At 58.8% G+C, this 27,883-nt stretch overlaps 3 protein-coding genes across 9 annotated transcripts; 1 reads left to right on the top strand and 2 right to left on the bottom strand.

Moving 5' to 3' along the window:
* Window positions 1–16: 16 nt before the first annotated feature.
* On the bottom strand, window positions 17–6,656 carry LOC113936079 (polynucleotide kinase 3'-phosphatase). Of its 3 annotated transcripts, XR_004819753.1 has the most exons (18): window positions 6,548–6,656; window positions 6,115–6,278; window positions 5,421–5,467; window positions 4,773–5,072; window positions 3,804–3,883; window positions 3,664–3,721; window positions 3,465–3,572; window positions 3,133–3,204; window positions 2,057–2,105; window positions 1,884–1,978; window positions 1,714–1,806; window positions 1,540–1,636; window positions 1,389–1,450; window positions 1,194–1,303; window positions 1,023–1,110; window positions 876–937; window positions 314–773; window positions 17–224 (listed from the first exon to the last, which is right to left on the bottom strand). XR_004819753.1 is itself a non-coding variant. In XM_027618981.2 (17 exons), exons 2-17 carry the CDS (start codon window positions 6,263–6,265, stop codon window positions 656–658), a joined length of 1,590 nt encoding a protein of 529 aa, XP_027474782.2. In that variant the 5' UTR covers window positions 6,266–6,278; window positions 6,548–6,656; the 3' UTR covers window positions 17–655. The 3 variants fall into 3 exon arrangements, 2 of the variants coding, with proteins under 2 accessions (XP_027474782.2, XP_027474783.2); XM_027618981.2 differs by having other exon boundaries at window positions 17–773; XM_027618982.2 differs by having other exon boundaries at window positions 18–773; window positions 1,884–1,954.
* Window positions 6,657–7,672: 1,016 nt separating this feature from the next.
* On the bottom strand, window positions 7,673–16,323 carry AKT1S1 (AKT1 substrate 1). Of its 4 annotated transcripts, none has more exons than XM_027618598.2 (5): window positions 16,192–16,323; window positions 11,958–12,343; window positions 10,353–10,430; window positions 10,100–10,269; window positions 7,673–8,756 (listed from the first exon to the last, which is right to left on the bottom strand). In XM_027618598.2, the coding sequence occupies exons 2-5, from the start codon at window positions 12,334–12,336 to the stop codon at window positions 8,613–8,615; spliced, it is 771 nt and encodes a 256-aa protein (XP_027474399.1). In that variant the 5' UTR covers window positions 12,337–12,343; window positions 16,192–16,323; the 3' UTR covers window positions 7,673–8,612. The 4 variants fall into 4 exon arrangements, with proteins under 4 accessions (XP_027474399.1, XP_027474397.1, XP_027474400.1 ...); XM_027618596.2 differs by lacking the exon at window positions 16,192–16,323 and adding an exon at window positions 15,536–16,183; XM_027618599.2 differs by lacking the exon at window positions 16,192–16,323 and adding an exon at window positions 15,443–15,541.
* Window positions 16,324–16,484: 161 nt separating this feature from the next.
* Window positions 16,485–27,814, top strand: TBC1D17 (TBC1 domain family member 17). Of its 2 annotated transcripts, XM_027618594.2 has the most exons (17): window positions 16,488–16,698; window positions 16,981–17,079; window positions 17,308–17,382; window positions 20,555–20,678; window positions 21,435–21,642; window positions 22,339–22,450; window positions 22,559–22,717; window positions 23,082–23,210; window positions 23,301–23,404; window positions 24,013–24,107; window positions 24,561–24,677; window positions 24,781–24,881; window positions 24,963–25,062; window positions 26,013–26,110; window positions 26,269–26,385; window positions 26,911–26,997; window positions 27,096–27,814. In XM_027618594.2, the coding sequence occupies exons 1-17, from the start codon at window positions 16,678–16,680 to the stop codon at window positions 27,303–27,305; spliced, it is 1,956 nt and encodes a 651-aa protein (XP_027474395.1). In that variant the 5' UTR covers window positions 16,488–16,677; the 3' UTR covers window positions 27,306–27,814. The 2 variants fall into 2 exon arrangements, with proteins under 2 accessions (XP_027474396.1, XP_027474395.1); XM_027618595.2 differs by lacking the exon at window positions 27,096–27,814 and having other exon boundaries at window positions 16,485–16,698; window positions 26,831–26,954.
* Window positions 27,815–27,883: the final 69 nt, after the last annotated feature.

Raw genomic sequence — 27,883 nt, forward strand, 5'->3', positions numbered from 1 at the left:
GGGGTGGGGGTGGGGGGGGGGGGGGGGAGAGACGAGCCCAGCCCCAGGTCTGAGTCCTTCAGCGGTGGGGACCGGGAACGTGCGTTTCTCACAGATTTCCGAGGGAGGCCACTTCTGAGCTCACGGGCACCTTTGTGGAGCTGCCTCTGTCTTCAGTGGCTGCTCCGTCCCCAGTGGGCCGTGGCTGGTGGCCTGTCCTCCCTGGGCGGCGCTCCTCTGTCCCTCTGGATTCAACAGGCCGCACTCGGCTGGCAGCAAACACTACCTGGGACCCCCCCCCCCCCCCCATCAAGTGTAGGCTGCAGTTTCTCACCAAACGCGGGATCCAGCTCTCATCCTCAGGGTCCCATCACTCGTGCTCCTTGGTTGGCTTTGCGGCTGGGCAGCCACAGGCCGGGAAGAGGCCCCCCCCCATTCCTTTGGGGTCCTGCCCTTGGGGGGTTCCCCAGCTTCTATCGAGGGTGCCCACAGCCATGGTTACCACCCTCTGCCGGCGAGTGCGCAGCCCACGGAGTCCCAGGCCTTGAGGCCCTGCCTGGGGCCTGGCCAGGGGGCCTGTCCTCCCCTGGCAGACCACCCTTCTTCCCAGCACAGTGCTGCCCAAGCTTAAAGAAAACCAGAATTTATTGGGGGGGGTGGGGGGGGTGGGGGTCGCTCAGCCCTCCGAGAACTGGCAGTACAACCGCTCGAGCGGAGGCTCCAGATTCAGCCGGAACGGGATTTCCAGGATCGCTGAGAATCCTTCCGCCAGAGTCGGGGCCTCGAACTGCTTCCTGGCGCCAGGGTGATGGGGGGGGCGGGCGGCGGAATGTGAAACCCGGCCCGGGGCTGCCTGGCGTGTCCCCCCCCCCCCCCCCCCCGGCAGTGCTGCTCACCTGTAGCCGTACATGACCACGTCGGACACGGGGGCGTGAGAGGAGCCTGTCATCTCCCGGAACTGCGGGGGGGCGGGGGTCAGGAGGGCGAGCCGGGAATTGGGGGGACGGAGGGGAGCGTGGCAGCAGGGGTACGGGCCAGCTCACCCGGTTGTTGTGGCGTGCCTGCTCCAGGGTGGCCGTGAAGAGGAAGCAGCGGCAGGGGACCCCCGCGTCCCGGGCACACTTAATGTACCTGTGGGGGCCGGGAAGGGGCCAGGCTGGGAAGGGGCCCTGAGCACCCCGCCCCGGGGGGGCCACGCCCTGGGACCCCGGTACCTGGCCCGGCTCGGAGGGTCTGGGTTGGTGTTGTCGATCACGACCCGTTTCCTTTGCTTTAGAGCGGTCTCGCACGTGGTCACACAGCGCTGCCACGAGCCCAGCGTGTCCTAGGGGACATGGGGGAGACCCTGAGGGGGGGGCAGGCAAGGAAGGACCTGCCCCCAGCCTGGGGGGGGGGGCGCGGCGGCTCACCCTGTTCACGTGGACGTAGCCCGCCGACACGAGGTGCTCCTGGAGGAAGGTGGACTTGCCAGCTGTGGGGGGGTGGGGGCAGGATCAGGGGCAGCCCGAGGACCCAGAGCCGGGCGGGGGCTTCTAGAGGCCCGGGGTCAGGGTGTCTCACCCCCAGGAAATCCCACGGCGACCACCACTTCAGGGTCGGAGCTCAAGAGGGAGCTGGACTCAGGGAGGTAGAGCGGCCCCGAGGGAGAGACAGTTCTCTGGGAGGGGCGGGCACAACGAGTGTGACCCCCTCCTCATCCCCCCGCGCCCCCCATTCCCGCCCCGAGGGCCTCACCGGGTCAAAGGTGGGGAGCACGAAGCTGGCGACGGGCCACTTCAGAAAGAACTCCTCTGGTGTGGCGAAGGGCAGGCCGAGGTTGAGCGCAAACTGGGTGGGGGTTGGAGGGACACATGTCAGACAAGGTGGGGACATGGCTCCCGACGAGGAGGGGACAGGGGCCTCACCAGACGGTCTGCACAAGAGAAGTCTTTCTTCTTCCGCCCAGGGGCCCAGTTGGCTGGGCGTCCAGCTGCGTCTGGAACACAGAAGACACACCCCCCTTTTCCACCAGTGACCTTGGGAACAGAAGCCGCTGGCCCCGGGAGACCCACATACTCCCCCACCCCTGGGTCCTTACCTCCCACGAAGACACTGTCCCCGATGGAGATGGGCACACCCTCGTTGGCCTGGGGAGGGACAGGTGACAAGACCGCAGGCAATGAGGAACCCACTCCCGCATCTGTTTCCCCAGAACACTAACGGGTGCCCCGGGCTGCTCGGCTCCATCTGTGCCGTGTTAGGCCTGACCTCTGGCCTTTCGTGCCCCAGCCCATCAGCACGTCCTGCTGGCTCTGCCGTCGGGCCCCTTCTCACCCCTCTTCACTGCCACCACCTGGATCCTGGACTGTTCGATCCTGGCTGCTGGCTGGGCTCCTGGCTTCTGCCCTCACCCATCTGTTCCCCAAGCGGCCACCAGAGGGTGCCAGTTCCTACTTCCGGAGATTCCTCTCCTCCCAACGCGCCTGAGCACCTTCTTTGCTCCCTCGCTGGGTAAAAGGGAAACCCTTCCCTGGCCCACTAGGCCTCACTGTCTGACACCTGCCAGCTCTCTGACCTCACGCCCCACCCTCATCCCAACCTCCACTCTGGTCCAGCCACCAAGGCCTCTTCATGGTCCCGGAACACACTAGTCACAGCCCTGCCTCAGGACCTTTACACTTCTGCTACTGCCACCTAAACCACTCTTCCCAGCTACCCACATGGCTCCCTCCCTCACCAGCTTCAGATCTCCCAGGGCAACTGGGAAAGGCCTTACCTGACCACTGTAGGTAAACCCTGCCTTCCCTTGCTTCATCCCTCCCACTATTTTACACCCCGGTCTGCGCGCCTATTGCCTGCGCCCTCACAGGTATGTGAGCGCCCCAGCAGGTCTGTCTTGTACACTAACCTTCAGTTCAAGAAGCTGTCGAGCTTCAGAACAAATGCACACACAAAAGAACGCACGAACGACTGATTTGTCACTCAACCACTCTGACCCCCAGGGTTGAAGAGCGCCGCCCTCGCGAACCAACAGAATGGGACAGGTGGAAACAGGAGGCAAGGACCAGGGGAGGAGATGGGAGGGAGCGAAAGGAGGCCAAATACCAGAGACCTGCAGGGGGGAAGCTGGGCCGCGTGAGGGAAGAGGGGAGCCATGGGGAGACCGCCACTCACCTGCTCCCGCAGATGGTCCCACATGCCGATCACCGGCTTCCGGTACAAGCCGGCGTGCGTGGCCACCAGCACCTATGGGCGGAAGTTAGACACCATCCTGGGCTCCTTCCTGGAATCCTTCAAGGGCACGTGGGTCCCAGGGATGCTACCCCAACCCTCACCAACCCAAAGAGAGCTCCTGGGGTCCCCGCTCCTCCCCCTCCCCGACTCTTCTGCCTTCTCCCTGGGTCTCTGTTCCCTCCTCTCTGTCCCTCACTCTCTCTCCATCTCTGTCTCTGTCTGGGTCCCTGTCCCCCCACCTCCACAGCCCTCAGACTCCCTTGTAGCCACACCTGAAAGGGGAGCCCCAGCTTCTCCACCACAGCCTCCACCTTGGCCTTGAACTCCTCTGCCGGCAGCTTCCCGCGCCCAATGGCCATCTGGTTGGTGAAGATCACCAGCTGGGGAGCACATGGATGTCACCTGGTGCCTTCCTCCCCAGGGCCCCAGACTGCCCTGCAGCCTGGTGACCACGCACAGAAGCACACACACCTTGTAGCCCTCAGCATCCAGTTCCCGGAGCTTACGCGGAATCTCAAGGTACAAGATCCTAGGGCAGGTGGGAAAGTGGCAAGGTGACCTGGGGCCCCAGAGGGGCCCCCCACTCACCCCCTTCTTCTGCCTCTTCTCACCTCCAGTCGCTGGGGCCAGTGGGAAAGACCTTCCCAGAGCGTGTGGTGATGAGGGTCCCATCCAGATCAAAGCCGGCCACCTGACGTCAGCAAGAAAAGAGGAACAGCAACCCCATTACGCCTCCAATCCCTGGACTCACAGGCTGCATCACCCCTGCAAGGTAGAGACGTTACCACTCGCCTGTCACCCGAGGGGAAACTGAGTCACAGAGAGCCCACACATCTTATGTAAGGGCAAGGCATGGCAAGGATGGGTCCCCGCTGGGGCGCCTGGGTGGCTCAGTCATTAAGCGTCTGCCTTCGGCTCAGGTCATGATCCCGGGGTCCTGGGATCGAGCCCCGCATCGGGCTCCCTGCCCAGCGGGGAGTCTGCTTCTCCCTCTCCCACTCCCCCTGCTTATATTCCCTCTCTCGCTGTGTCTCTCTCTGTCAAATAAATGAATAAAGTCTTAAAAAAAAAAAAAAAAAAAAAGATGGGTCCCCACCACCTGAGTGCAAAGCCTGAAAGCTTCACTGTACCGTCTCCTATTCCTCCTAAGCCCCTGGGTCTGGCAGTTTTAAAATGAGGTTCATATCCTACTCACGCACCTCCCCTGGCCTTCACCTCAGAAGGCTAACCGTGAAAATAAACACAGGAGTGAAGTTGTTTGGGTGCTAACCGCATGTTGGGGAGTGTGCCACATGCTCTTCACGGGTTCATCATTTTACTGGTGAGACCAGTGGGGCTTGGAGCCGGTGGAGTGATGGCATGGGAGCCCAGGTCTCCGGAGCCCTACTCCAATGGTGGTGGTCACTGCTGTGGTTTCGGTGGGTCAGGCAGGGGCTGACATACATCGATTCCCCCAAGGCTTACAACACTCCCTGAATTTGTCATCAGGTCCACTTCTCAAAAACGTGGAGGCTAAGAGAGATTGAAGGACCTGCGTGGGGGGTCCCCAGTCTGTGTGGCTCCCTCGGCTTGGCCCTCACCTTGCTGCGGGGCTTCACCCCAGGAGCAGTAAACACTAGCAGCTTCTCGAACTTCTCCCAGCCGGGGGATGACTTCCGCATCCGCTTTTTCTGCGGCTCAACATCCTCTGCCACGTCTGGAGCCACCGGAGGGGTGCCGGGCGGAGTGTCTTGCTGGGATTCAGGCGTGCAGACCTCTTCCCAGCGCAGCGTTAGTGGGTGGAGGCCGTTGACCAAATACAGTGTGTCCCCCACCCTCAGAGAACCTTCTGACCCAGGAGTCAGCTCCTGGGTCCCAGCAGTTGAGGGGTTAATTCCCAGCTGCAAAGGGAGAGGGAGGAGTTGTGACTGGCTGCGTCCCCCACCCATAACCTCCTCTAATTAAAGACCTTCTGGAAGGACTTCCCTTCCCCACCTGCCAATCAGACCTGTAAGCCCCGCCTCTTCACTGTGTACCACCAATCAGGGATGTGGAAAAGTTACAGGTGTCCAGTCTCATCCAATTTTAAATGTGGATGGATACCCGTTGAAGCGGCAGTCCGGCGGCTCTTCTCTACTGGCCACACCCTCTTCCCTCCAAACCAGGTTTTTCCAATGGGCCTGGCTGGTCCCTGCTGGGTTGCCATTCCTCCCCAACGCCACTCCCAGGCCTTGCTGAGGAACTGGTACCTGTTTCACTGCCACGGTCTTGGTCCCGGGATCTGCGACCAGCTCCACTGAAGGTTGAGAGGGTGGAGTCAGAATGTGCATCCTTGTGCGACTGCCTTCCCCCATACTGGGGTGCATGGCCAGCTTCAGGCCACATGATGGGGACAATACAACCCATTCGGGAGGGGAAAGCAGTTTATTCCTAAATGGGACCGGATGTCTCCTTTACAGGCAGTAGTCACATAAGAGGCCTCGGGGTCGCCTGGGACGCAGGCCCTCGCCTAGGGGCAGGGCGGGCATTTTTCCGTATAGAACTGGCTTCTCCTTGATGACGCGTGTGGCTAGGGGCAGGTCCTCGGCTTTGCCCGTTACCACCCAGCCCTGCTTAGCAGCAGGTATTTTTCACCATAGGATCGGCTCTCGCCTTGGCAAGGGTCGTTACCTGACTCAAACCTCCACGGTGGCCTGACAACTCGTCTCGCGATTGGCTCCCTCCCCTCCCCACTGAGGGATCTTGGCTAGTTCCAGATGGGGCACAGCATTTCTCTTCCTATGCTCCCCAGCGGGCACCTACCAACTTCAGGACTAGCTACACCACGCAATCCCGCCCGGTGGCCGAGCAGCTCCCTTACTGGACTGGCTGTCCACCTTTCCCCAAGACCGAGTTCCCGCTCCCGCAGCGGGCCACACCCCCTACTGCTCCGGCCCCGCCCACCTTGGTTTCTGGAGCACTTCCGGTCCGTAACCTGGGTCAAGGGTCCCCGGCCCAGGACAAGGACTTGCCCGTCCGAGGGCAGGAAGATGGGGGGCGCGCCCCCAGGGGGACTCTCCAGCCACAGGCGGCCCTGGGCCTCCACCTCGGCCATCCCTGGCACCAGCCTAAGGGGAAGTAGGTAAACACGTTTGGATGCCAGGTCGTCCTCAAATTGCCACAGGAAGTCCCGCCTCCTCTTCCCCCCTCCACCCCGACCAGGAATTTCCCTTCTTCCGCTGAAGGCTCCGGAAATCCCACCCTCTCGCCGGCCACCGGCTCGCGCCGTTTCCCAGGCGACGACGCCCCGCTCAGTCCCGCCGCGAGCCCGGACCCCAAAGTTCCAGGGCAAAGGCCAAGAACCTCACGCGCACCCCCGACTCGGCCCCACGCTCACCGTGCCTGACCGTGGCTCACTTGCCACTTGCGACCAGGGAACTCCCGCCGAGGCTCTCTGCCCGCAACTCCGCCGGCTGCTATCTCTGTTCCTCGGCGGACGGAAATGACTCGCCCTACGGAAGGGGGCAGGGCCTTGGCTCCTCCCACGACAGAAGCCCCGCCCCCTCTCAGACCTGGGCTCCTTCGGTCCCTCCGCTGCTCTGACCTTCATCTCTCCTGCAGCAATGGGAGCCTCCGACCAGTAGCGGGGGGGGGGGGGGGGGGGTCCTCTGTTGACAGATTTTCCTCGTTCCGCCAACAACTCTAAACAAATTCATTCCCTTAGTTACAGAGGGAGAAACTTCTTTTCCATTTGATGATCGTCAGTCCAAGAAATCTCCACCCCCGACAGCAACCCTGACCCTCAATACTGCAATTTTCACTTTTAAAGAGGGTATAATCGTTTCCACTTCATGGGGTTCCTAGAATGATTAAAGGAGTTAGTAGATGTAAATAATTTTATAAAAGTATTTGGCTGGGGAGGGGGCGCCTGGGTGGCTCAGTCGTTAAGCGTCTGCCTTTGGCTCAGGATCCAGCCCTGCATCGAGCTCCCCGCTCCCTGGGAAGCCTGCTTCTCCCACTCCCCCCTGCTTGTGTTCCCTCTCTCGCTGTGTCGCTCTGTCAAATAAAATCTTAAAAAATAAAAAAGTATTTGGCTGGTAGCTCTCCCTGTAAGTCTTGTCTATTGCTAGCATTCCTCCGGTGGTGGTCTGATTGGAGAGAAAGATTCCAGGTTTACTTGACCCAACCCAGACTTCGCACCAGGTGTCATTTGTTCTCCAACCCTCAGCTGTCTTATATTAAGCAGAAAACTCCCGGCCTCAGCTGGACGTTCCTGGCTTTGCCGGGGACTATGTGGGCTCAGAGCACTGATTCCTTAAAGACCATTCACATTCCACCTCATCCCCCAGAAGACGGGATCAATGGTCACACAGGACTGGAATACACCCCTTCGTACCCCATGAATCTCTTATCTATAAAATGGGGACAAAAATTCCAACTCCCAGCTTTGCACTGAAAAATCAATGAGATGCTGCTCATTCAGCTTCAGAAGTGTTGAATGAACACACTTTATATTCATTTGTCAGAGATAAAACTCTTTAATCTCAGACCACCCCTCCCAACTCCCGATCCCCACCCACGACTCTCTCCCCCACACAAGGGCCGGAGAGCGAGGGCCCCTGCCCCCCACCTTGGGTGGACGAGGGCCCTTTAAGGCACCTGTGGGGGTGAGGGGAGAGGGGCGGGAGCTGGTGCCGTCCTGGCTGCAAGGACGGACTACGATTGGCAGGCTGTTGTGGGATGGAACCAATGAGAGGGTGTCAAGACGCAGGGACAGGATTGGGCCGTCCCTGGGAGGGGGCAGAGGGGCACGTAGTAAGGACTTGGTCAAAAACGATTCCAGTCCCTGTAGTGTAAAGAACGTAAATTTAAGGCCGCAGGCCAATCCTGGGCACAGGAGGAAGGTTTGGCCACGCCCTCAGGAGGCTGGAGCCAATCAGCCGGGACAACCCAGGAAGGATGGGACGGCGACTCCCGGGCTATTGGTCAAGCCCTTTGGGTTCAAGCCAATCAAATGAAAGGAGTTGCCCATTCTCTAGGCCGAACTGGCTTGCCACCACCCAATCCTGTGTCCTGGCTGTTCTCTTTCAACCAATGCCGCGCGAGGAAAGCCCTTGTCGCTAGGCAAAAAAACGATAGTTGACCCCCCCCGTGAGGGCTTTAAACTAGCCACGCCCCGATTTGGGAGCGAGCCAATCTCTTAATCGAAAGAACCTGTCTCCGGGCAAAGAAAGCGGCGACAGACCCAATCGGGAAACGAGATAGGTCCCGCTCCTCAGCGCGTGAGGGGGTCGTGGGCTGGAAGGACGGCGGGGATTGGCAGGGAAGGGGCAATCCTGGGACCCCGGGGACCTGAGAGGCCGGTCCCGGGTCTGACTCGGATTGGCCCGCCCCGGGGGGCGGGGCAGGGGTGTAGTGTGGGGCGGGGCGGACGCTGGGCCAGGAAGCGCTATCCCTGGGCCTCAGTATTTCCGCTTCAGCTTCTGGAAGTCGCTGGTGTTGAGCCGTGGCCGCGGCAGGTCCCCGAAGACCTGGGTGTCCTCGGCCTCCCGCAGCACCAGCGCGCGCATGCTCGCCGCGATGCGGTCCAGGTCCGGCGAAGAGGGCTGCGGGACCGGGGCGGGGTCAGCACCCGATGCGGCCCCGCCTCCTCCCCCTCCCCACCCCCTCCCCAGCACTTTTTGCCTACAGCCAGGAAGGCCCCTCCCCCTGATTTGCTCCGTGTAGGATCCTTCTACCCAACTCAAACACCACCTCCTCCATGAAGCCTTCCTGCCCCTCTCCTCCCCTTCTTGGCCTGACTCTATGTGCAAGAACAGCTGTCTGTCCCACTGCCCTTCCAGTTCCTTCTTACACAGCGGAAGTGCTGCTTCTCTGCTGACCATCAAGGCTGTGTGCACCCAGAGGGTGTCATGTCTAAGGATTTGGGCTGGGCTTGGCACTGAGTCATGTAACAATCAGGCCTCTGCCACCGACTAGCTGTCAACAAGCATTTCATCTCCCGAGGCTTCGGTCTCCCCTTTCAAACGCGGGGCTGATGACAGAGTCCAAGACAATCAGCACAGTGATTGCTCAAGGACTGGGAACTACCATGTTGCCGGCGCTGCAGGGAAAGGATCCCTTTTCACGTTGGCCTCCAGTCCCAGCAACTAGTGCGATCTCCCTTATGGCCTGACACCTTGAGCTGGGCCTGGCTTCCAGCAGAATGGGAGAGGCTCCGCCCTTTCAGAGACCAGCCCAGCACCCCCACCACTTGGGCCTCAAACGTTGTTAACTGGGTTTCCCCCAGGGGCAACGCAAACAGCAGCCACGGATGCTGCCAACATGTAAATGAGGCCACTGAGAGACACCATAGGGAGGGGGACCGCGGGACCCCAGGGCCTCTTCCCTTACAATCTGTAACTCCTTTCCAAAAGGAGGCTGGGTTCCAATCCCTGCTCTGCCCCTTCCAAGCTGAGGTCTCAGGGAAGTCACAGATACTCCCTGTGCCTCAGGGAAGCTCAGTGCTGGGCGATGAAGAGCCACCCAGGGCAGCCCAGGAAGGCCACACGTAGGACTGTGTGGGAGAAACGGAGGAGGTGGGGGAGGGGCAAATTCCAGGAGGAGCCCGGAACATGCAGGGTGGGGACAGAAGGTGATCTAACCCCTCTGAGCCTCAGTTTCCCCTTCTGGAGGGGATACTAAAATACCTGTGCCTTGCTTGGAGCAGGTATTCTATAAATGAAGCTGTTCCTAAAAACCCAGAAGACACTTTCTCTGTAAGGCACTGGGGTACATTATAAGGCTGCAGGAGTTAAACCTTTAGGGCTCTGGCCCAAAAACCTGCCTCATGAGTTGGAGAGCAAGATCAATCCTAGGAAATGTGGCTTCCATGCCTGAGGGCTTCCTGGAGGAAGTGGCTCTGAGTCCCTCCCTCCACCCTCCTCTCCTGCTCCGCTTTGCTCCTCACCGGCCCATTCTCCTCATCCGATGACCGTGCTTCTGATCTCTTCTCCTTGAAGGCCCAGACGGGCACGGACACGGGCAGGGACTTGGCATACTGCTGTGTGGGCAGGGCTGAGGCTGGGGGCACTGAGTAGGCTGGGGGGCCAGCAGGGGTCTCCTCGCTCAGGCTGCCATCTGGGAGAGAGCGTGGACTTCAGCCTCTGTCCTTGCCTTTATCCCAGCATCCCCCAGGGGTGGGGACAGCCTGGGACACTTACCGTCTGTGCTCTCAGGGTCCGACTCACAGAACGGGGGCAGGTCCTGGAGTGTGGCATCCTCGTCCATCACAAAGAGCCCTGTGGATGGTGTTAGTGGCCTGGGCCAGTTGGGTCCCTGCTGCTCTTCATGTGCTCTGGATTCCAGCCACCCCCACCGCCTCCCCACTCCCTGCATCGGCCAGGCCCTTGCAAGCCAGAGGCTTCTGGAATTATTCCCTCTGCCTCAAACACCCTTCCCCTAGTTATCTGCCTGGTTATCGGCACAAACAAATCCAGTTTTTGTCTGTTATACCCCCAGGTGAAAGCAACTGGCTGGATGAACATGAAATCTGCAAGATCTGTTTGGGATGAAAGACTCAAAATACAGACTGAGAGAATATGAGGAGATTATGATCCGTTTGACAAATGGGGACCAGGAGGCACAGAGAAGTTAAATCACTTGCCCAAAGTTTCCCAGTTAATAACCATGTCACCAGGATTTGAACCCGGGCCACCTGGCTCCAGCGTCTGTGCCCTGAACCCTATGCGGGTTTTCTCCAGTGAAGAAGCAAGCATTAGTAGCAACAACAAATGAGTAAGTCCTACTTATTGAGCCTGCCCTGCAAACTCCTAATCACTCTTCAAAGCCCTAATGTTATAGTCCAGTCTCTTTGAAGCATCCAACCTCTGGATTCCCCTCCAAAACAGCCAGCTGCTTTCCCCCCTGGCTTCCTTAGGCTGTTGCCTGCATCCCTGATTCCTCTGTAACTCCTATCTTTGTTCTCACAAGCATGAGGTGCCCCAGATTTGGAAACAACTCCCATTCTGCTCAAGCTCCCAGCTCAGGTCTCAACCCCATGGTCTCCACAGGGCACTGCCTCCTGTCAGGACTACCAATTTCTTGGGCAGACTGGGAGTCTCTCAGGGAAAGGGCCTGAGGGGGGCACTTGGGTGGCTCAGTAGGTTAAGCGTCTGCCTTCGACTCAGGTTGTTATCCTGGGGTGTTGGGATCGAGCCCCACTTTGGGCTCCCTGCTCAGAAGGGAGCCTGCTTCTCCCTCTCCTGCTCCCTCTGCCTGTCACTCCCCCTGCTTGTGCTCTCTTTCTCTAGCTATCTCTCTCTGTGTGTCAAATAAATAAATAAGACCTTAAAAAAAAAAAAAAAAAGGGCCCGAGGGGCATCTGGGTGGCTCAGTTGGTTAAGCGTCTGTCTTCGACTCAGTTCATGATCCCAGGATCCTGGGATCGAGCCCCGCATCGGGCTCCCTTTACAACAGCAGGCAGCCTGCTTCTCCCTCTCCTGCTCCCCCTACTTGTGCTCTGTCAAATAAGTAAATAAATTCTTAAAAAAAAAGGGCCTGAGTTGCTCTGTGTCTGTGTCTGGCACCTCCCAGCGCAGAGCTGGCCCCAGGTTAACATGTAAGGATACAGGCTCAGGGAGGGGCCGTGACCTGTTCAAAGTCACACAGCAAGGCACAGGCAAGCCAGCCTGCCCCCACGTTCTTTGAGATTGCGGCTGCCACAGAACACCAGGGCTCAGAGACGGGCAAGTCCCACCCCTCCAGGAAAACCGACCTTGGAGACAAACTGCCAAGCCAAGAGCCTCCCCAGGCCCTGCCTCTCTCACCTCCATTATCGCTGACACCCAGCCGCTCCCCAGAAGTCTCAGTCTCTGTCGGCTCGTCCTCCTCTTCCTCGTCCTCCTCCCTGGGCAGGGTAGGCCGGGGTGGGCTCCGCGCAGGGCTGGGTGGCTGTGGTGCTGGTGGGGGCACGGGGGGCCGGGCGGCGGCAGCAGCCCTGTGGGCCAGGGCGATGTCGTGGAGGCAGCGGCGGGCAGCCTCGGCCAGGGCCCCACGGCCGTGGGCTGCATAGGCACAGGGGCCCGGGCGGGGTGGTGGGGGCGGCGCGGCGGTGAGCAGCACCAGCTCCGTGCCTGTCCGGGCCCGGAAGCGCTCAGCGGCCCCCACCACCGCCTCCCACAGCTCCTCGGGGCGCCCCGACGCCATCCACGCCCTGCAGGGCAGAGCAGGACAGAGAGCTGAGGCCCAGCTGACTGACCGCACGGGCTACACCTGGCCCCCAGGCGTCCACCTGCCCCTAGACGCCACTCCCATCCCTCCCGGCCACCTTGTCCCAGCTGAGCTCAGCCCCTTCCCCCAAATTCCTCCGCATCCGGCCCTCTTGGCCCCATCCCCAACCCTCCGGCCCCATCCTTCCTGCTCCGCCCTGTCCCGACAGCCCCAGTCCCTCCTCTTGGCCTGGCCTTGTCCAATATGGGAACCACCAGCCACATGTGACTAAGGAGCACGTGAGATGTGGCGGGTCCAAGGTGAGAGGTGCCGTGAGTATGAAATCTGCCCTGGTGTGTGAAGACTTATTACAAAGAAGCTGAATGTCAAAGGTCTCCCTGGCAGTCTATTGACTACGCGTCGAAGAGATGACATTTCAGGTACAATGGCTAAATAAAATATATGGCGGAAATAAATTTCATCTGTTTTCCTTTTACTTTTTTAATGTGGCTTCTAGGAGATTTGAAGTGATTTGCATGGCCAGCATTCTTTTTCTGCTGGCCCATCATTCCTGCCTCTTCCTGAACGTCTTAGCCTCCAGTTTGGGCAGTGCGCGGCCCCTTGGGGATCCTTCTACACTGCACCTGCCCCTGCCCCTGCCCCTCCCTAGTATCCCCAGCACAAGGTCATGGCCGCTCAGCCTCAAAGTCTTCCAAACTTCTGAGGCCTGAGGCCTTCAGTCAAGATCACATGTCATCTAGTTACTTGTCAATCTTTCTCTCACCCTAGTGTGGAAGGAGCTTTTCCCTCACCTCAGATCGGGTCAGTCCCCCCTCTTTGGGCTCCAACAATGTCTGAGAATCCCCCCATTCTAGCACAGGGCAGTCTGGGGAGGACTGTCTGGATCCATCTCCTTGAGCCCCCAGGATGGATCAGATGCCTTCCCTAGACCCACAATGCCCTGGGCTACCTCCATTATAGCTCACTGTCCCTTGAGCTTATGACAATTGTACTTCCGTCTGCCTCCTCCATCAAACTGTGAGCTCCCCAAGGTCAGGGATCTGTACCCCAGGATAGGTTGGCCCTAAGCAGACCATCTGCTGGATGCATCTCCTTATGAGATGAAAAGAGCGAAGGGTTGGGGCGCCTGGCTGGCTCAATTGGAAGAGCATGCAACTCTTGATCTAAGGGTTGTGAGTTCGAGCCCCACATTGGGTGTAGAGATTACTTAAATAAACAAACAAACAAACTTAAAAAAGAGAGAGAAAAGAGCAAGGGGCAAGGGGGCTGGCTTCCTGCCATCTCAAACCTGCTGTGTGACCTTGGACCACTCACTGGCCCTCTCTGTGCCTCATTTTTCTTCTTCCTGTAAACCAGAGTGGTTGAGCCAGGGCTGCTGAGAAGCCGAGGAGCCTCCTCAGGGAGGTGGGGGGCACTCCATCACTGGAGAAATTCAAGCAAGGTTCTAGTCCAGCCAGGATCATGTGTAGCTTGATTTCAAATCGCCGGCCGTTTTCAACTCATAATCACATGAGCCAGTGTTTGCTGAGCACCGACTCCGTGAAGGGAGCCCACACCTGTCATTTCGCTTCCTACCTGACCCACTAAGGTGGGAGCTATTACCTCACAAATGAGACAAGCAAGGCTCATGGAGTACAAAGCCCATGCTGGAAGCCACACACAGCAAGAGCACAACCATTCCTGACAGATCCCATAGCAAATTCACACTGCACTTCCCATAGGCCAGGCAAGGGATGCAAGTGGGTCATCACCATTCTCATCCCAACCTCTCCCCAACCCTATGAGGGAGGGACTGTTATTACCCCACTTCACAGTTGCAAACTGAGGGCCAGGGAGATTCCGTATTTTGATTAGGGTCATAGGGCTGGAGAGGAGAGCCTGTTCTTAATCCCAAATGCCATCTTGCCTTCCTTATCAGGAAAGGTTTATGTCCAGATGGGGAAAGTGAGACTCAGAGAGCCTCAGGTACTGGTCAGAAGGCCCAGAAGTTAAATGGGTCAGAGCAAGGCTGACTCTGCTGTCTGCCTGACTCCAAAATCCAACAGAACTGAGAGGCGCTCAGAGTCTCCCCTAGCTGATGGAGGAAACCAAGGCTCAGGGCAGGGAAATGACTGGCCCAAGGTCACACAGCCTGGCAGTGGTAGGCCTGGGGCTCTCACATCCCTGGGACATCAGGATTAAACTCTCTGGCCTAGATCTTAGAGTAGTTACAGGACTGAAAAGAGTGAAATGGGGTTGAGTGGCTGTGAGGGTCCCTCCACTGTACGAAGGAGGCCTGGGCAAACAGGAGAAGGGCAACTCACACCTCTCTGCTAAGGCCTGGGGGCTCTCAAAAGTAGAGTGGCCAAGACCAGGGGAGACTCCACCCTTTCAGCTGCTGTAGGAAGTCCTGTATCCTCTAAGGAGCTCAGAAATGAATGGAGGGTTCCCCAGCCCCCCAAACTGAGGATCTTAGCATTAGGGAGAGGTGAGACTTGTCCCCCAGAGGAGAGGGAGGGGAGAGCTAAGGTAATTGGCCCCTTAGGATGAGATGAGGAGGTGAACTGAAGAAAATCACTCTAGGAAGAGATGAGGAAAGAGGCAAAGTCCGCCAAGGAATGAGGGATGCTAGTGAAGCCCCCTTCCAACCACCTGTCAAACTAGCAGTGCCCCTCCCCCCGCCCCGAAGTGGGAGAAACTCGAGGATGCCCCTCCACCCCCCACGCGGCGTAGCCAGGGTAAAGATGAACGTCTGGGCATTTCCTCGACCTCTCAGAGACCTCCTTCCCACCTCGCCCGGGGGTCCAGGGAAGACCCACTTCTCTAGGAAGAAAACAGGAAATCCCGCCCAGGTGGGGGTCAGAACCGGAAGTCCCGCCTTTGGACGGGTGAGGGGTGCCCCGAGTCCCCCCGAGCAACCCCCAGACCCCGTGGACATGGTCCACGACCAAGGCAAGGATCCTAGTGGGTCTGGAGACCGGAGGATAAGGCTGTCTAGGTTTTGCCTTGGGTCAGACACGACGGTTCCCGCGGGCGACCCCTTTCCAGCGCTCAGCGTAGGGTCGCTGGAAGATCTCTGCCCTCTGATCTACGCAGGCCATACCCCTCCCGCGAGCGGCTCGCCCTCCCAGCGCCCCTCTCCTCCGGACGGCCAAATGCTCCCCACACCGCGGTTCACAACGCCGCCTCCACTCACGTGCCCGTAGCCAGCATGGCCGGCCCGGCGCCGTCACCGCCCTCAAAAGACATGGCGGCGCCTTGCGTCACTTCCGCGTGGTTGGCCCTCCTCGGTTCTGCACACTCCGCCTCCCTTATCGGGGCCGCCCGAGACCAAAATGGCCACGGGAACATCACCGGATCACAGTGTGGCAATGGTGACGGCAGGGTGCCCGTAAGAAAGATGGTAAAAGAAAGGCTTCAGCTTGCTCGGAAACAAGCCAGAACCACTTCGATTTGTTCCCAAGAAATACGGCCGTCGGAACGTGCACTCTCAGGACCACAGTAAACTTAAGGCCAGCGACCTGACGCCCCTCACCCATCGTCGACCTTTTCCACAGAAGTGGAGGAAAGCAGTGCCCATTAACGACATGGCAAACAGCGGGCATCACTTGCCCAAAATGTATATGGACTCTCCCTCCAGCCTATCCCCCTTCAGCACCAAGGGTGGGAAAGATCCAATATGGCAACTTTTTTGCTTCGGTTTGCCAGGTTTCAATATGGCGGCCCAGACAGCCGCCTCCCGACGGTGACGCAGGGATTCGACTGGGTCCGCTCCGTTCCCGGGGATACTGACGGCTTCATCCCGTTAACCAAAGTCCCTCAGCACCTCTTGTGACGTACACCTTCTCTCACCTTCTTTCCCTTTACCCGTTTCTTTTCCAGGACCTTGCTGTCGCGCCCCTCAGAGAGATGGGACTGCCCCGCATTAACATGGCCGCAGCTGACAGGCTTTGGCAGTGCCCTCGAGCAAAATGGCATCTCCTTGGCTTCGATGCCAGTATACAATATGGAGAAAGAAGTAGGCGTTTCGGCGAGAGCTCGGGCGAATGGGGGGGGCCCTTGGACCCTCCCCCTTGTTTACTTCGTGGTAAGGGGAGCAACACTGCGCTTGCGCACTCTCGCTGGCCCGCTCCACCTTCGCCATATGCGCCATGTGACTTACACCTCGTGGTTCAAGTTCCACCACCCCATGCTGAAAGATGGTTACATCCACTCCCGTTCTAGAACAGGCAAGGGCGCTACCACTGTCCAGGCTTGAGGGGAGTCTCCTATCCGGATGTGACAGCACGATGACCCGGAAAGGGAGAGGGCCGGAGGAGTGGGACCTTGGCCGCGGCTATGGAGGGAGCCGGTTACAGGGTAAGCACTGAAAACGCGTTCTTTCCTTTATGTGGATGCGAAGCGACGCCCTCCGGTAGTCTGCTTCGCCCCAACGCTCTGCAGGGGCTCTGGGAGCCCGGCTGAGCCTTAGCGAACACACCGTTCCTTTATAAATGCGCTGTCACCCTCCCTTCCACTGCCCTAGGGAAGACCCTTACCTTTTAGCCCCGCCCCCTGGGCGTCTGGGCCGCCCCTTTGGGCCCCGCCCCCTGGGTGTCTTCCTGCGCTTGGGTCCGTCCCCTCACTGGTTCCTGTGCCCAGGTGGTGTTTGAGAAGGGTGGCGTGTACCTGCACACCAGTGCTAAGAAGCACCAAGACCCGGACTCACTCATCGCTGGCGTCATCCGCGTTGTGGAGAAGGTGGGCCGGGAGGGAGCAGGGCTCGGGCAGGCCCAGAGCGGGGTGGAGGCGGCATCTGTAGGCTATGGTCTGGAGGTCACGATGGGACGGTAGGAAGGCAGGGGGTGCGGACTGGAGCGAGAGAGGGGGCTTTGTGAACCTGAGGGTCCAGACGGGGAAGAAGTTTGGAAATACGGCCTGGGGGAACTGGAGGGGGGGGTCCCTCTGATCCCTCTTTTTTTTTCTCAGGACAGTGATGTTGTCCTGCAATGGGTTCCTGTAGAGGAGGCAGGAGATTCTACGCAAATTCTCTTCTCCAAGAAGGTAGGCTTTCCTCCCCTTCTCCTTTCTCCACTTGTTTTTTTCCAGGTTTGGGCAGTAGAAGACATTTGAAGGACCTGGGTGCAATCTCAGACGTACTCTCGGAGCATGTGTGATCCTGGTTGGGATCTAGGCTCTCCTTGCTCCTTGGTTTCCTTCTCTCTGTGAAATGGGGCTGAAGATGCCCATTCAAAAGAAAGAAGTCACCGTGAGATTCATAACTATGGGGACAGCGGTCTCCTCATCCCCTTTTGTCTTTGGGAGAGCCCTGCGAGGGTTCAGAGGCAAGAGGACAGCACAGACCATGGATTCAGGTTCCACGGGCTCTCAGTCCACACGAACTTGAAGGGGTATGGCATTTCCCCGGGGGCAGAAAGTACACTTTCTGGTACTCCTTTCTACTCCGGGTACCAGGCCCTGTGCTGGGACCTGGAGATGAGTTTGACCCTGACCCTGCCTCAGTCTTCACCCCCATTCTATTTTGGGAAACTGAGGCACAATGATTGGAAGCCCCTTTTGCAAGGTCAGAAAGCTAGAAGGTGTTGGAACTTGGGTTTGAACCCAGACTCTCTGGCTCCAGGGGCCTGCCCCTTTCTGGAGGGAGCAGACGTTTGCACTGAACTCGAAGGATGAGAAGGGGGCAAGAAAGTACTTCGGGAATGGCAGGAGGAAGATCGTTTCAGGATACAGGAGGAAATGGGATATCTCTGGAGAGGGGTTTCCTGGGAATGTGGTTGGGCCTGCAATGCCTGACTGAGAAGCTTGGACTGTGTTCTAGGGGCCCCCGGGGAAACCATGGGAGAAGGGTGTGGGTGTAGAAAGCTCCCTTGGGAAACCATGCGGGAGATGGGCAGAAGGTCTGAATGGAGGGAGGTTATAGGCTGGGAGGTCAGGGAGAAGATTAGAATGATGGGCCAGGGGGAGAGAAGGAAGCCTCTCTTGGGGCAGTGGGGCTTTGAATAACCTGGTGGGGGTAACAAATGGAGATTCCAGAATTCTGCTGAGGAACCTGGCTTCCCAGGGTTGAGGAAGAAGCAGCCAGCATTCTGCATTTTTCGTCAGCCTCACAGGCCGGCCGAGTACCTTTCTTGAAAATGTGGCCGTCCTCCTCGGCACTCTTATTTTTGACTAACAGAAACCCACTGAAACAGGCTTCAGCGGAAAAGGCACGCAGGATACGCTTAGCTCCAAGGAACGCAAAATCTGGCTGACGACAGGTTAAGCAGACAAATGTATTTCTTCCCTTTCGCAAGACACTCAAAAGAGGTATGGGGCTGCTGGCCTTGGTTGGCAACATCAGGGCCTAGATCCCTGAGACCCTCCTGTGCGTGCCCTGGTCGCCTTTAGATGACTCCTTCAGCTGCAACCCCTGCATCTTCCTTTTAAGGCAGGAAGACGGGGGCAAGCAGGGTGGCAGTCACACATCTGTTCTGCTTATCAGGAAAAGCAAGACATTTCCCAAAAACTCTGGATCAGCTAGGAGTTATTTTTGGCCGTGGGGAATAGAAACAGAAGTGAAAGAAACTCCTACGTTTCCCATCAAAAAAGTCCAGAAGTCAGCCCACAGGTCCACGTGTCATCACCAACCCGGCATTCTTCCATCTTTGCTCTGCCATCCTCGGCATGTGGCAGCCATCCTTGGCATGTGGCAGCCATCCTCATGGTTGCCTTGAGGTCCAAAAAGGCTGCTGGAGCTCCAGCTTTTTTGGACTGGTTTTGCTCACTTTATATGTGTGCTGCAGGTTAGCCAAGGAGCTTTGTTCGTTGTGATTGCTCAGAGAAGCATGCTGCTAGAGCAGCTGCTGTTCCTTGTGGCAGAGAGCAAGAGCCTGGCGATTAAACAGTCCATCCTGGAAGGGATATGTCCCAGCCCCTTGGTCAGAACTAGTTGCATGACTCCAGCCAGCCAGTAGAGCTCAGTGATCTGCGATCCTGCCACGTGCCCAAGAGGCAGAGGGCTGCAAACGTTGGCGGAAGGCAATAGTGGTTCTCCTTATGTAAACATTGGTGAAACGTCACATTCACCTCACAAGACACGGAGGGCAGGGATGGCTTTGCCAGGGCTGGTGCAGCAGCCTCATGGACAGGTGTCTCTGTGACTCCTTTCGTGGCCCTAGTTGGCTGCCAAAGCTGCAGACACCATGTTCTCCCTCAGCAGCTCCCAAAGACTGGCCTGAATAGGGTGGTGTTCACCCCTGGAGGTGCCTTTTGTATCAGGAATTTCCCTTCTTTTAAACTCCCCACAGATGGCATCTCGGCTCCCGCTGGCCAGAGGGAGCCGAGATGGGATTGGGGCCTGAGGCCACTCGGAACCACAGGGAAGGCTGAGAAAGCAAATGGGAGGTTTTAGCTTCTGTTGTGGGAGGGGCTCTGTCTGCCTGGAAGGAGCAGCAGAAACGGCTTTCGGGTAGACCAACCATCTGGGTCCTTCCAACAAGGTCCCCTCGTGCAGGGTTTCGTTGTGGGAGTCACGGGACATTCTGGTTACTTTAAGCAGGAAGGGATTAAAGGCAGACAAGTAGAGGCTTGGAGAGTTTGTACAAGGGCTAGCGGAACAGGACTGACCCTGCAGAACTGACCTGCCAGGGGAGCTGCCACCACCTCCAAAATGAGGACAGTGGGGAGAGATCATCGTGGGACCTGTGGACACCCAAGAACACTACACCTGAGCTGCCACCCAAGGGCAGGAAGCCCCTCGGCCCTCACCAAGCTAGTGACTGGGCGCTGGGAGACTGAGCCAGCCTCCACCACTACCCTAGTCACCTCTCTGTGTGTGGGAAAACAGGAGTCTCCAACGTCAGCCCCGCAGCCCCGAGCGGCAGGAAGTTGCCCCTGCCTCTTTCCTGCTTTCTGCTGTCTTCCGTCAGGTGTCCTGACCTATAGCTGCAAAGGAGTCTGGGAAATGTAGTTTTCGCATTCCCGCATTTGCCTGACCGGAAGGCACACACTAGCCTGTGAAAGAGATTTCCAGCCTCTGCAGCACTCGTGTACTTTGTCCCTTCCCTGTCCTTCCCCCATGGCCTGTGGCCGGCACTATCGGCTGTGACTGCACTGCCGTCTGCCTCAGTTTCCCTCTTTGTTCACTGGGGCTGCCTTCCAGGGCAGCCTCACAGCTTGGATCTGGAAACCCTGAATCTACAGCCCCTCTCTCTCTTCTTTCCTCTCTTCTCCCAAGGATGTCAGTGGGGGTGACTCCTGCACCTCTGAGGAGGAACCGACCTTTGACCCTGGCTATGAACCCGACTGGGCTGTCATCAGCACCGTGCGGCCACAGTCCCGCCATTCAGAGCCCACTAGAGGTAGGCTGAGCCGGTGCCCCTGAGGAACAGGTGGAGACATGTCTTACCCTCAGTGGTCATGGCTCCACAGGCTTTGCTTGCCACGGTCAAGATGGCTGTCCATCGCTGGCCTCCAGTCTCAGGAGAGTGGATCGGGGTGCAGCACTGTCCCCAGCCCAGGTCCAGCCTGGCAGGGTCTCCAGGGTTTGCCACCTTGCTCATCTCACCGGGCTCCTGGATTGGTTGTGGGCACCTCCACATGGTTCCTGCCTGTGAAGGTGTCCAGGCTGTGGGGGTGACCGTGCAGGGTGAGAGGGTGATTTGGACTGTCCTGGAGTCCTACAGGGTGCTGCGGGCACCAGAGGGGGCATCCGGCCCCTCTGGGGTGTGGAGAAGCCTTCCAGGAGGAGGTGATGCCAGCCCCTGGCTCTGGGGGACACCTGGGAGTTTCCTCTCCCACAGAGAGAGCAGCTGTGCAAGGCCAGAGGCACAGGGCCCTGAGTAATGTGTTTAGGATACTCGAGTATGGGGTCTGGAGTGAAGAAAGGGCTGGAGATGAGATACGCAGGGGGCAGGAGATAGACCTGAGGGGGCTGCCACCAGGTTGAGGAACATGGTCTTCACTCTGAGGGCCACAGGGAGCCAAAGGAGATTTTAGAGCAAGTCAGTTGTGTTTCCAAGGGGATGTGAGGAGACCCAGGGCTCCCACACGGCTCTCAGCGGATATCTGTGCTGCCTGTGACTCCCCACACCTCCCAACACGGTGCTGTTCCCTAGGTGCAGAGCCCAGTTCCCCCCGGGGCTCCTGGGCCTTCTCAGTGAGTCTCGGGGAGCTCAAGTCCATCCGCCGGTCCAAGCCGGGCCTCAGCTGGGCCTATCTGGTCCTGGTGACCCAGGCCGGAGGCTCCTTGCCCGCCCTCCACTTTCACCGAGGGGGGACCCGCGCCCTTCTCCGTGTCCTCAGCCGCTACCTGCTCTTGGCCAGGTGAGCCATTTCCCAGCACCGGGCCTTTGTGGCAGGTCCTGGCCCCCTGCGGCTGCAACCTGGCCCCTCAGGGCTGTGAAACAAACGGACTGATGTAAAGGCAGAAGAAGGGGGTGCCTGGGTGGCTCAGTGGGTTAAGCGTCTGCCTTCAGCTCAGGTCATGATCCCGGGGTCCTAGGATTGAGCCCCATGTCAGGCTCCCTGCTCAGTGGAGAGCCTGCTTCTCTGTCTCTCCCTCTGCTGCTCCCTCTGCTTGTTCTGTCAAATGAATAAATAAAATCTTTTAAATAAATGTAGAATAAGGGAATCAGCTGGCATGTGTAACTGCAAAGCCAAGCGGTGGTTTGATTTCAGGCAGGACCTGGGTACCTAAACGTTAGGAAGAATTGCTCTTTTTCCCTTTGACTTGGTGTCGTTCTTTCGGGGTCCCTGCAGACATGGCTTAGCAGCCCCCATGACCAAAGCAGCTCCTTCCCCAACAGCATCCCAGAGCTGCCTCTCTCTGGCCTGTCCCTGAATCAGTCACCCTGGGAGGCGCAAGGCTCTCAGTGGCCAGCCCTGGGTTTTCTGTCCACCCCTGGGGTCCAGCTGTGGTCAGGCCCCTAGGTGAGGGATTCCCCAGGGGCAGTTGGACACTGAGGGAGGGAGGACGTGGGGCCCTCTGCCTGGGTGTCACCACATGGCCCCCCTCCCCAGCTCCCCGCAGGACTCCCGCCTCTACCTTGTCTTCCCCCACGACTCCTCAGCCCTCTCCAGCTCCTTCCACCACCTCCAGCTCTTTGACCAGGACAGCTCCAACGTAGTGTCTGTGAGTGTCCCAGTGCCCAGCCTGGCCCTTGTGGGCAGGGAGGGGTGGACTGTAGTGGCGAGGCAGGATGGGGTGGGGCTGTGACCTTCCCCTTGACCCTGTCCACAGCGCTTTCTCCAGGACCCCTACTCCACCACCTTCAGCAGCTTCTCCCGTGTGACCAACTTCTTCCGGGGAGCCCTGCAGCCCCACCCAGAGGGGGCCTCCCCTGATCTTCCTCCACCGCCTGATGATGAGCCAGAACCTGGGTTTGAGGTCATTTCCTGTGTGAGTATCAGGTGGACCCTCTGCTATCTTCTGGCTGTCACCTGGGCAGGTGACTGTAATTCCCTGGGCCTCCTTTTTTCCTGTAATGGAGATGACACAGCACCCTAATCATCAGATCACATGAGGAGTGACTTCAAGGAGAGTACTTGGAGCCTGTGTACCTATTGCCTGTTACTATGGGGGTGGGGGGTTCTTCCTGACACGGAGGTGACTTTGGCACTGAGCCAGGGAAGGGGATGCTTCCCACCCTGCACGTTAACTGTCCGTGGAGCTGACAAGCACTCTGAGCTAACTTGAAGGTGGCCTAGGACAGGGCCGGGGAGGATGTGGGAGGCCCTGAACTCACCTGCCTTGTGTCACGCAGGTGGAGCTGGGGCCGCGGCCCGCTGTGGAGCGGGCACCTCCGGTCACAGAGGAGGAGTGGGCACACCATGTGGGCCCTGAGGGCCGCCTGCAACAGGTCCCCATGCTGAAGGCCCGCATCTTCTCAGGGGTAAGGTGCCGGGTGTGTGCTGTGGGGTGGGGGGACTGGGGTGGGGGGCCTCAGAGGCCCCTCTGAGCCGCTGGCTGCTCTCTCCCCCAGGGTCTGAGCCCTGGCCTGAGGCGCGAAGCTTGGAAGTTCCTCCTGGGATACCTCAGCTGGGAGGGCTCAGCCGAGGAGCACAAGGCCCATGTGCGCAAGAAAACGTGAGTGAGCGAAGCTCCGGCCGCCCGGTTCTGGCCTCCCAAGTCAAACTTGTCCCCTGTCCCAGCACGGTACCTGGCACATCACAGGTGCACAGATGGGCTCGCTCCCCAGGCGTGTGTCGTGAGCGCGCCACGTGCTGGGCAGCCGCGGTCACACACGGAGACCACAGTGAGCAGGCAGCCTCGTCTCCCGGGGGCGTCAGTTTTCGTTCCAGCAACATAATGTCGCAGCCGTCGTCACTGCGGTGGGCCTCCTTACCCCGGGGGGCCCACTTCTCATTCCTGGTACACATTGTGCCCCTGCTGCGTGTCCTGGTCCCCGCCCCGTGCCATCTGTCCGGCGGGAATGACAGACTTCAAACAAAAGCCCACAGGGAGGTGCCTGGCTGGCTCAGTTAGTAGAGCGTGTGACTCTTGATTTTCGGGTCGTGAGTTCAAGCTCCACGTTGGGAGTAGAGATCACTTAAAAAAACAAAAAAAACTTTAAAGACAAGCTTACAAGAGTGTTGTGGGTCTTGAGAGATGTCAGAAAGGAGCAGCGTGGGGACTGTGGCAAGGATGAGTAGGTGGCCTGCTTTGGTGGCCTCAGGTCTCACCCCCACCCCCAGGGATGAGTACTTCCGAATGAAGCTGCAGTGGAAATCCGTGAGCCCCGAGCAGGAGCGAAGGAACTCACTGCTGCACGGTTACCGCAGCCTCGTTGGTAGGTTGCAGGGCCGGGGGGTGGGGTGGAGATGTGGCAAATAGCAGGGAGGGGACAGGCCCCTGCCTCCCCAGGAGTAGGGATGACGTTATCTGCAGTGGGGAGATGGGCAGGGAGCAGGGGTAGGAGTCGCCAGGGATGGGGCAGGGGGAGAGGGGGAGCAGGGGAAGGGAGCCAGACTCCTTGGGTTCAAATCTGCCATCTATTTGCCATCAGATCTTGGCAAGTGATTTTTCCTCCCTGGGCCTCAGTTTCCCATCTGTGGATGGGTTAGTAACTGTCAGTTGCTGGGAGGCTGAGTGCCTCATGTGAGGGCGTTCCGGGCTGGTGTCTGGACCGACTCACACCTGCCTGGGGTCGGCCGAAGAGAGGAATGGGGGCTGGTGCCCGTGGCCAGGAGGGAGGGGCCCCCACAGCTTTCTGACTTTCGCATTCTGCGCCCTGTCTTCACAGAGAGAGACGTGAGCCGTACCGATCGGACCAACAAGTTCTATGAGGGTCCTGAGAACCCAGGGCTGGGCCTGCTGAACGACATCCTCCTCACCTACTGCATGTACCACTTTGACCTTGGTGCGACACCAGCCTGGGGAGGGGCTGGGGGCCAGGCCTTCCCTTGGGGGGGTGACCGGGGGCCTGGGCTAAGCCCTAACCTCCTGTCCCCCCGCACCCCCAGGCTACGTCCAGGGCATGAGTGACCTTCTCTCCCCGATCCTCTACGTCATTCAGAACGAAGTGGACGCCTTCTGGTGTTTCTGTGGCTTCATGGAGCTCGTGGTGAGGCCCACGGCAGGCGTGGGAGACAGGCCCCCTCAAAGGATGGGGGTCTGGTTCCTCACGTGGCCCTGCCTCCCGCAGCACGGGAACTTCGAGGAGAGTCAGGAGACAATGAAGCGGCAGCTCGGACAACTCCTGCTGCTCCTGAGGGTGCTGGACCCGCCGCTCTGCGACTTCCTGGGTGAGTGTCTCCGCGGGCGGGCGAGGGAGGGTGGGGCCACAAGCCCCGCCACAGAGTCTCTGGAAGTGGCCGCTGACGGTGTCCAGGACGTTGGGTTCTGATCCAGACAAGGGAAACATCCCTGCAAAAGCCGGAACTCAAAATTTACACGTAAAAGCAGGATTGTGGTTTGGAGTGAAACCTCAGCAAGCGTAGCTGTGAGCGCACACCTGTGCACCCTGCCCGCCCCACAAACTGGCTCCTTCAGGCCCCCCTCAACCCCGTACTTGGCAGATTGAGGGGCCTGGGGCCTGGGCGTGCCACTTCCAGGGGCGCTTGGACATAAGCCACCCGGCTGACGATGTGGCTGTCTGAAGTATGTACAAGAATAAATTTAACCTGATCTGCAGGACATTGCAGTCATTTGCAATGTTTCATCATGTTGAATATCATCTGGATAATTTCTTTAGGCTAAATTCCAAGAAGTGGTGTTGATTGTATCTGGGGTAGTAGATCTTTTTACAGCTTTTTGAAATGTTTGTTCCCAACATTGCTTTCCTGGAAATTCTTACCAGCTTATGTTTCTGCTAGCCGAGTCCGTGAGTGTCCATTTTCACACCTCCTCATGCCTCCACCAGCATTGGGTATTGAGAGATTTTATTTTTTCCCCGAGTGTCCAGCATCCCTTCTATGTGACGGTGGGACACGGGATTAGCTCACTTCATCTGGAATCTGGAAGGCAGGATGGGAAGGGTTCCTGTTGACAGAGAGCATTCCTGGCTCAGCTCTGAAGCCTTCTCATGCTGGGCATACGTTACTTGCCTAGACTGGTAGAGATTCTTACAGCCAGGATAACTTCTTAGAAGCTCAGTCTGACCAGCCTGCACGCTATGAATTAGGATGGGATTGGAATGGATTTTGAGCTTGTTCTTTGCTGAGCACCCCTCCCTCCCACCACTGTCTTCCTCCAGACTCCCAGGACTCTGGCTCTCTCTGCTTCTGCTTCCGGTGGCTGCTCATCTGGTTCAAGAGGGAATTCCCCTTCCCGGATGTCCTTCGGCTGTGGGAGGTGGGCCTGCCAGTTTGGGTGGGAGGGCAGAGAGGAAAGAGAAATCAGCCAGCTGTCCTGGGCCGGGAGGTTGGTGGGAAGCGGGCAGGGCATAGGGCAGAGCTGGGTGGGACTTCCGGCGGAAGCTAGGCCATGACTCCTCGCTCCGGCTCTCCCAGGTGCTGTGGACAGGGCTCCCTGGCCCCAATCTGCACCTTTTGGTGGCCTGTGCCATTCTGGATATGGAGCGTGACACTCTCATGCTTTCTGGCTTCGGCTCCAATGAGATCCTCAAGGTGAGGCCCTGGCTCCTTCCCAGTCCTCGCCCGTCCCTGCCCATCCTGTCCTCTGTAATCGGACACATCAGCTGCGGTGTGAACGCCATAGAGGCTGGCATTATGCCTGTGCCACAGTGCCTTGGGGTAGTAGGTACTCAGAATAAGATTATTGAAAGTATGGTTGGCTAAGCGGTGAGCACCATGGCCATGAGACCCGGCGTTTTTCTCCTACTGCATCCCATCCCTGGCTCCCAGCAGTGCCCTCAGAGTGTGGCCAGCACATGAGGGGGGGAACCTGCCCCTTCCCCAGTACATTAATGCGAGGCAGGGCCATAGTGGGGAGCTCAGTGTCCTTTCCCTTCGTTGTATCCTGCCTGTGGCGAGCCACCAGAGAGGGCATGACATCCCCTCCCCTCCCAGCCCGGGCTCCACCCAGTCTGTCTTTCCTCCATTGTATCCTCAGCACGAGGCACAGAGTGGGCGCTCGGGCGGTGGTGGTTGAGTGCTGGCAGGCAGGCAGGCCTGACCCACCCCCTCCCACAGCACATCAACGAGCTGACCATGAAGCTGAGCGTGGAGGACGTGCTGACGCGGGCTGAGGCCCTCTACCGGCAGCTGACCGCCTGCCCGGTGAGTCCCCGACCTCTCCCAACAGCCTTCCCCACCCAACCCCTCCACCTCCGGGAGGGAAACCGCTGACTTTTCGCCTCAACCCCACACCCCTCCAGGAGCTGCCCCACAACGTGCAGGAGGTCTTGGGTCTGGTGCCCCCCGCAGAGCCCCGAAGTCCCTCACCCCCTACCTCTCCACTGCCTCTCTCACCCACCCGGGCCCCACCGGCCCCACCGCCCCCCGAGGACACAGCCCCGCAGCCGGACAGCAGCCTGGAGATCCTGCCAGAGGAGGAGGAGGAGGAAGAGGAAAGCGCAGAGTCCTAACCCCCCCCCCCCCCCACCCCCGGGCCGGTGGGCCCGCCCAGCACAGGCACTTTATCGGGCTCCCAGAGGCTGGGGAGGAAGGGTGTGGACAGGGCGGGCCTTCCCGCCGTGCCTCCCGTGCCCTCCCAATGAGCTGATTTCCTTAAATGGGCACTTATCGTGTCCAGTTGTCCTCGTGTAGGTGGAGGAAGGAGGCTGCCACCTTGGCATGGACCCGGGTGGCTCGGGGGTGGTGGCTCGGGGTCCCTTCTGGCCAAGCTGCAGAGCCGACATCTGACCACGTGGTCCTGATCCCGCCAATGAGACGTAAGAAGAGGCCCCTTGTGGGCTCGTGGAGGTAGGGCTCTGTGCCCCGCCTGGATCTGGGGCTTTTGGAGGAGGATGGGGTGCGGGGACACATCCCGGACATAACCGAGATGGAAGGGCCTGCAGAGCTGTTCAGACGCTCTGGGGACTCTGCTTAACAGCTTCTTGTTATGTGAAAAAAAATAAACTCGTCTTTAACCTACTGTCCGTCGTGCTTTCTCTTACCCGCACCGGGACTCCATGTGTTTCGTGACGCCGGAGTGGACACTGAG

The sequence above is a fragment of the Zalophus californianus genome, chromosome 17, assembly GCF_009762305.2.
Source record: "Zalophus californianus isolate mZalCal1 chromosome 17, mZalCal1.pri.v2, whole genome shotgun sequence".
NCBI classification, from domain to species: domain Eukaryota; kingdom Metazoa; phylum Chordata; class Mammalia; order Carnivora; family Otariidae; genus Zalophus; species Zalophus californianus.

Excerpts from the sequence above, each read along its gene's own strand:
- LOC113936079 (XM_027618981.2), bottom strand. The coding sequence starts at position 6,265 with ATGGCCGAGGTGGAGGCCCAGGGCCGCCTGTGGCTGGAGAGTCCCCCT. Across the intron at positions 3,884-4,772 it reads GGGTGAAGCCCCGCAGCAAG|GTGGCCGGCTTTGATCTGGA; the intron begins GTGAGGGCCAAG and ends TGCTGACGTCAG. Across the intron at positions 3,722-3,803 it reads ACTGGCCCCAGCGACTGGAG|GATCTTGTACCTTGAGATTC; the intron begins GTGAGAAGAGGC and ends CACCTGCCCTAG.
- AKT1S1 (XM_027618596.2), bottom strand. The coding sequence starts at position 15,690 with ATGTTCCCGTGGCCATTTTGGTCTCGGGCGGCCCCGATAAGGGAGGCG. Across the intron at positions 12,344-15,535 it reads GCCATGCTGGCTACGGGCAC|GGCGTGGATGGCGTCGGGGC; the intron begins GTGAGTGGAGGC and ends TCTGCCCTGCAG. Across the intron at positions 10,431-11,957 it reads GGGTGTCAGCGATAATGGAG|GGCTCTTTGTGATGGACGAG; the intron begins GTGAGAGAGGCA and ends CACCATCCACAG.
- TBC1D17 (XM_027618594.2), top strand. The coding sequence starts at position 16,678 with ATGGAGGGAGCCGGTTACAGG. Across the intron at positions 17,383-20,554 it reads AAATTCTCTTCTCCAAGAAG|GATGTCAGTGGGGGTGACTC; the intron begins GTAGGCTTTCCT and ends TCTTCTCCCAAG. Across the intron at positions 26,111-26,268 it reads ATGTCCTTCGGCTGTGGGAG|GTGCTGTGGACAGGGCTCCC; the intron begins GTGGGCCTGCCA and ends CGGCTCTCCCAG.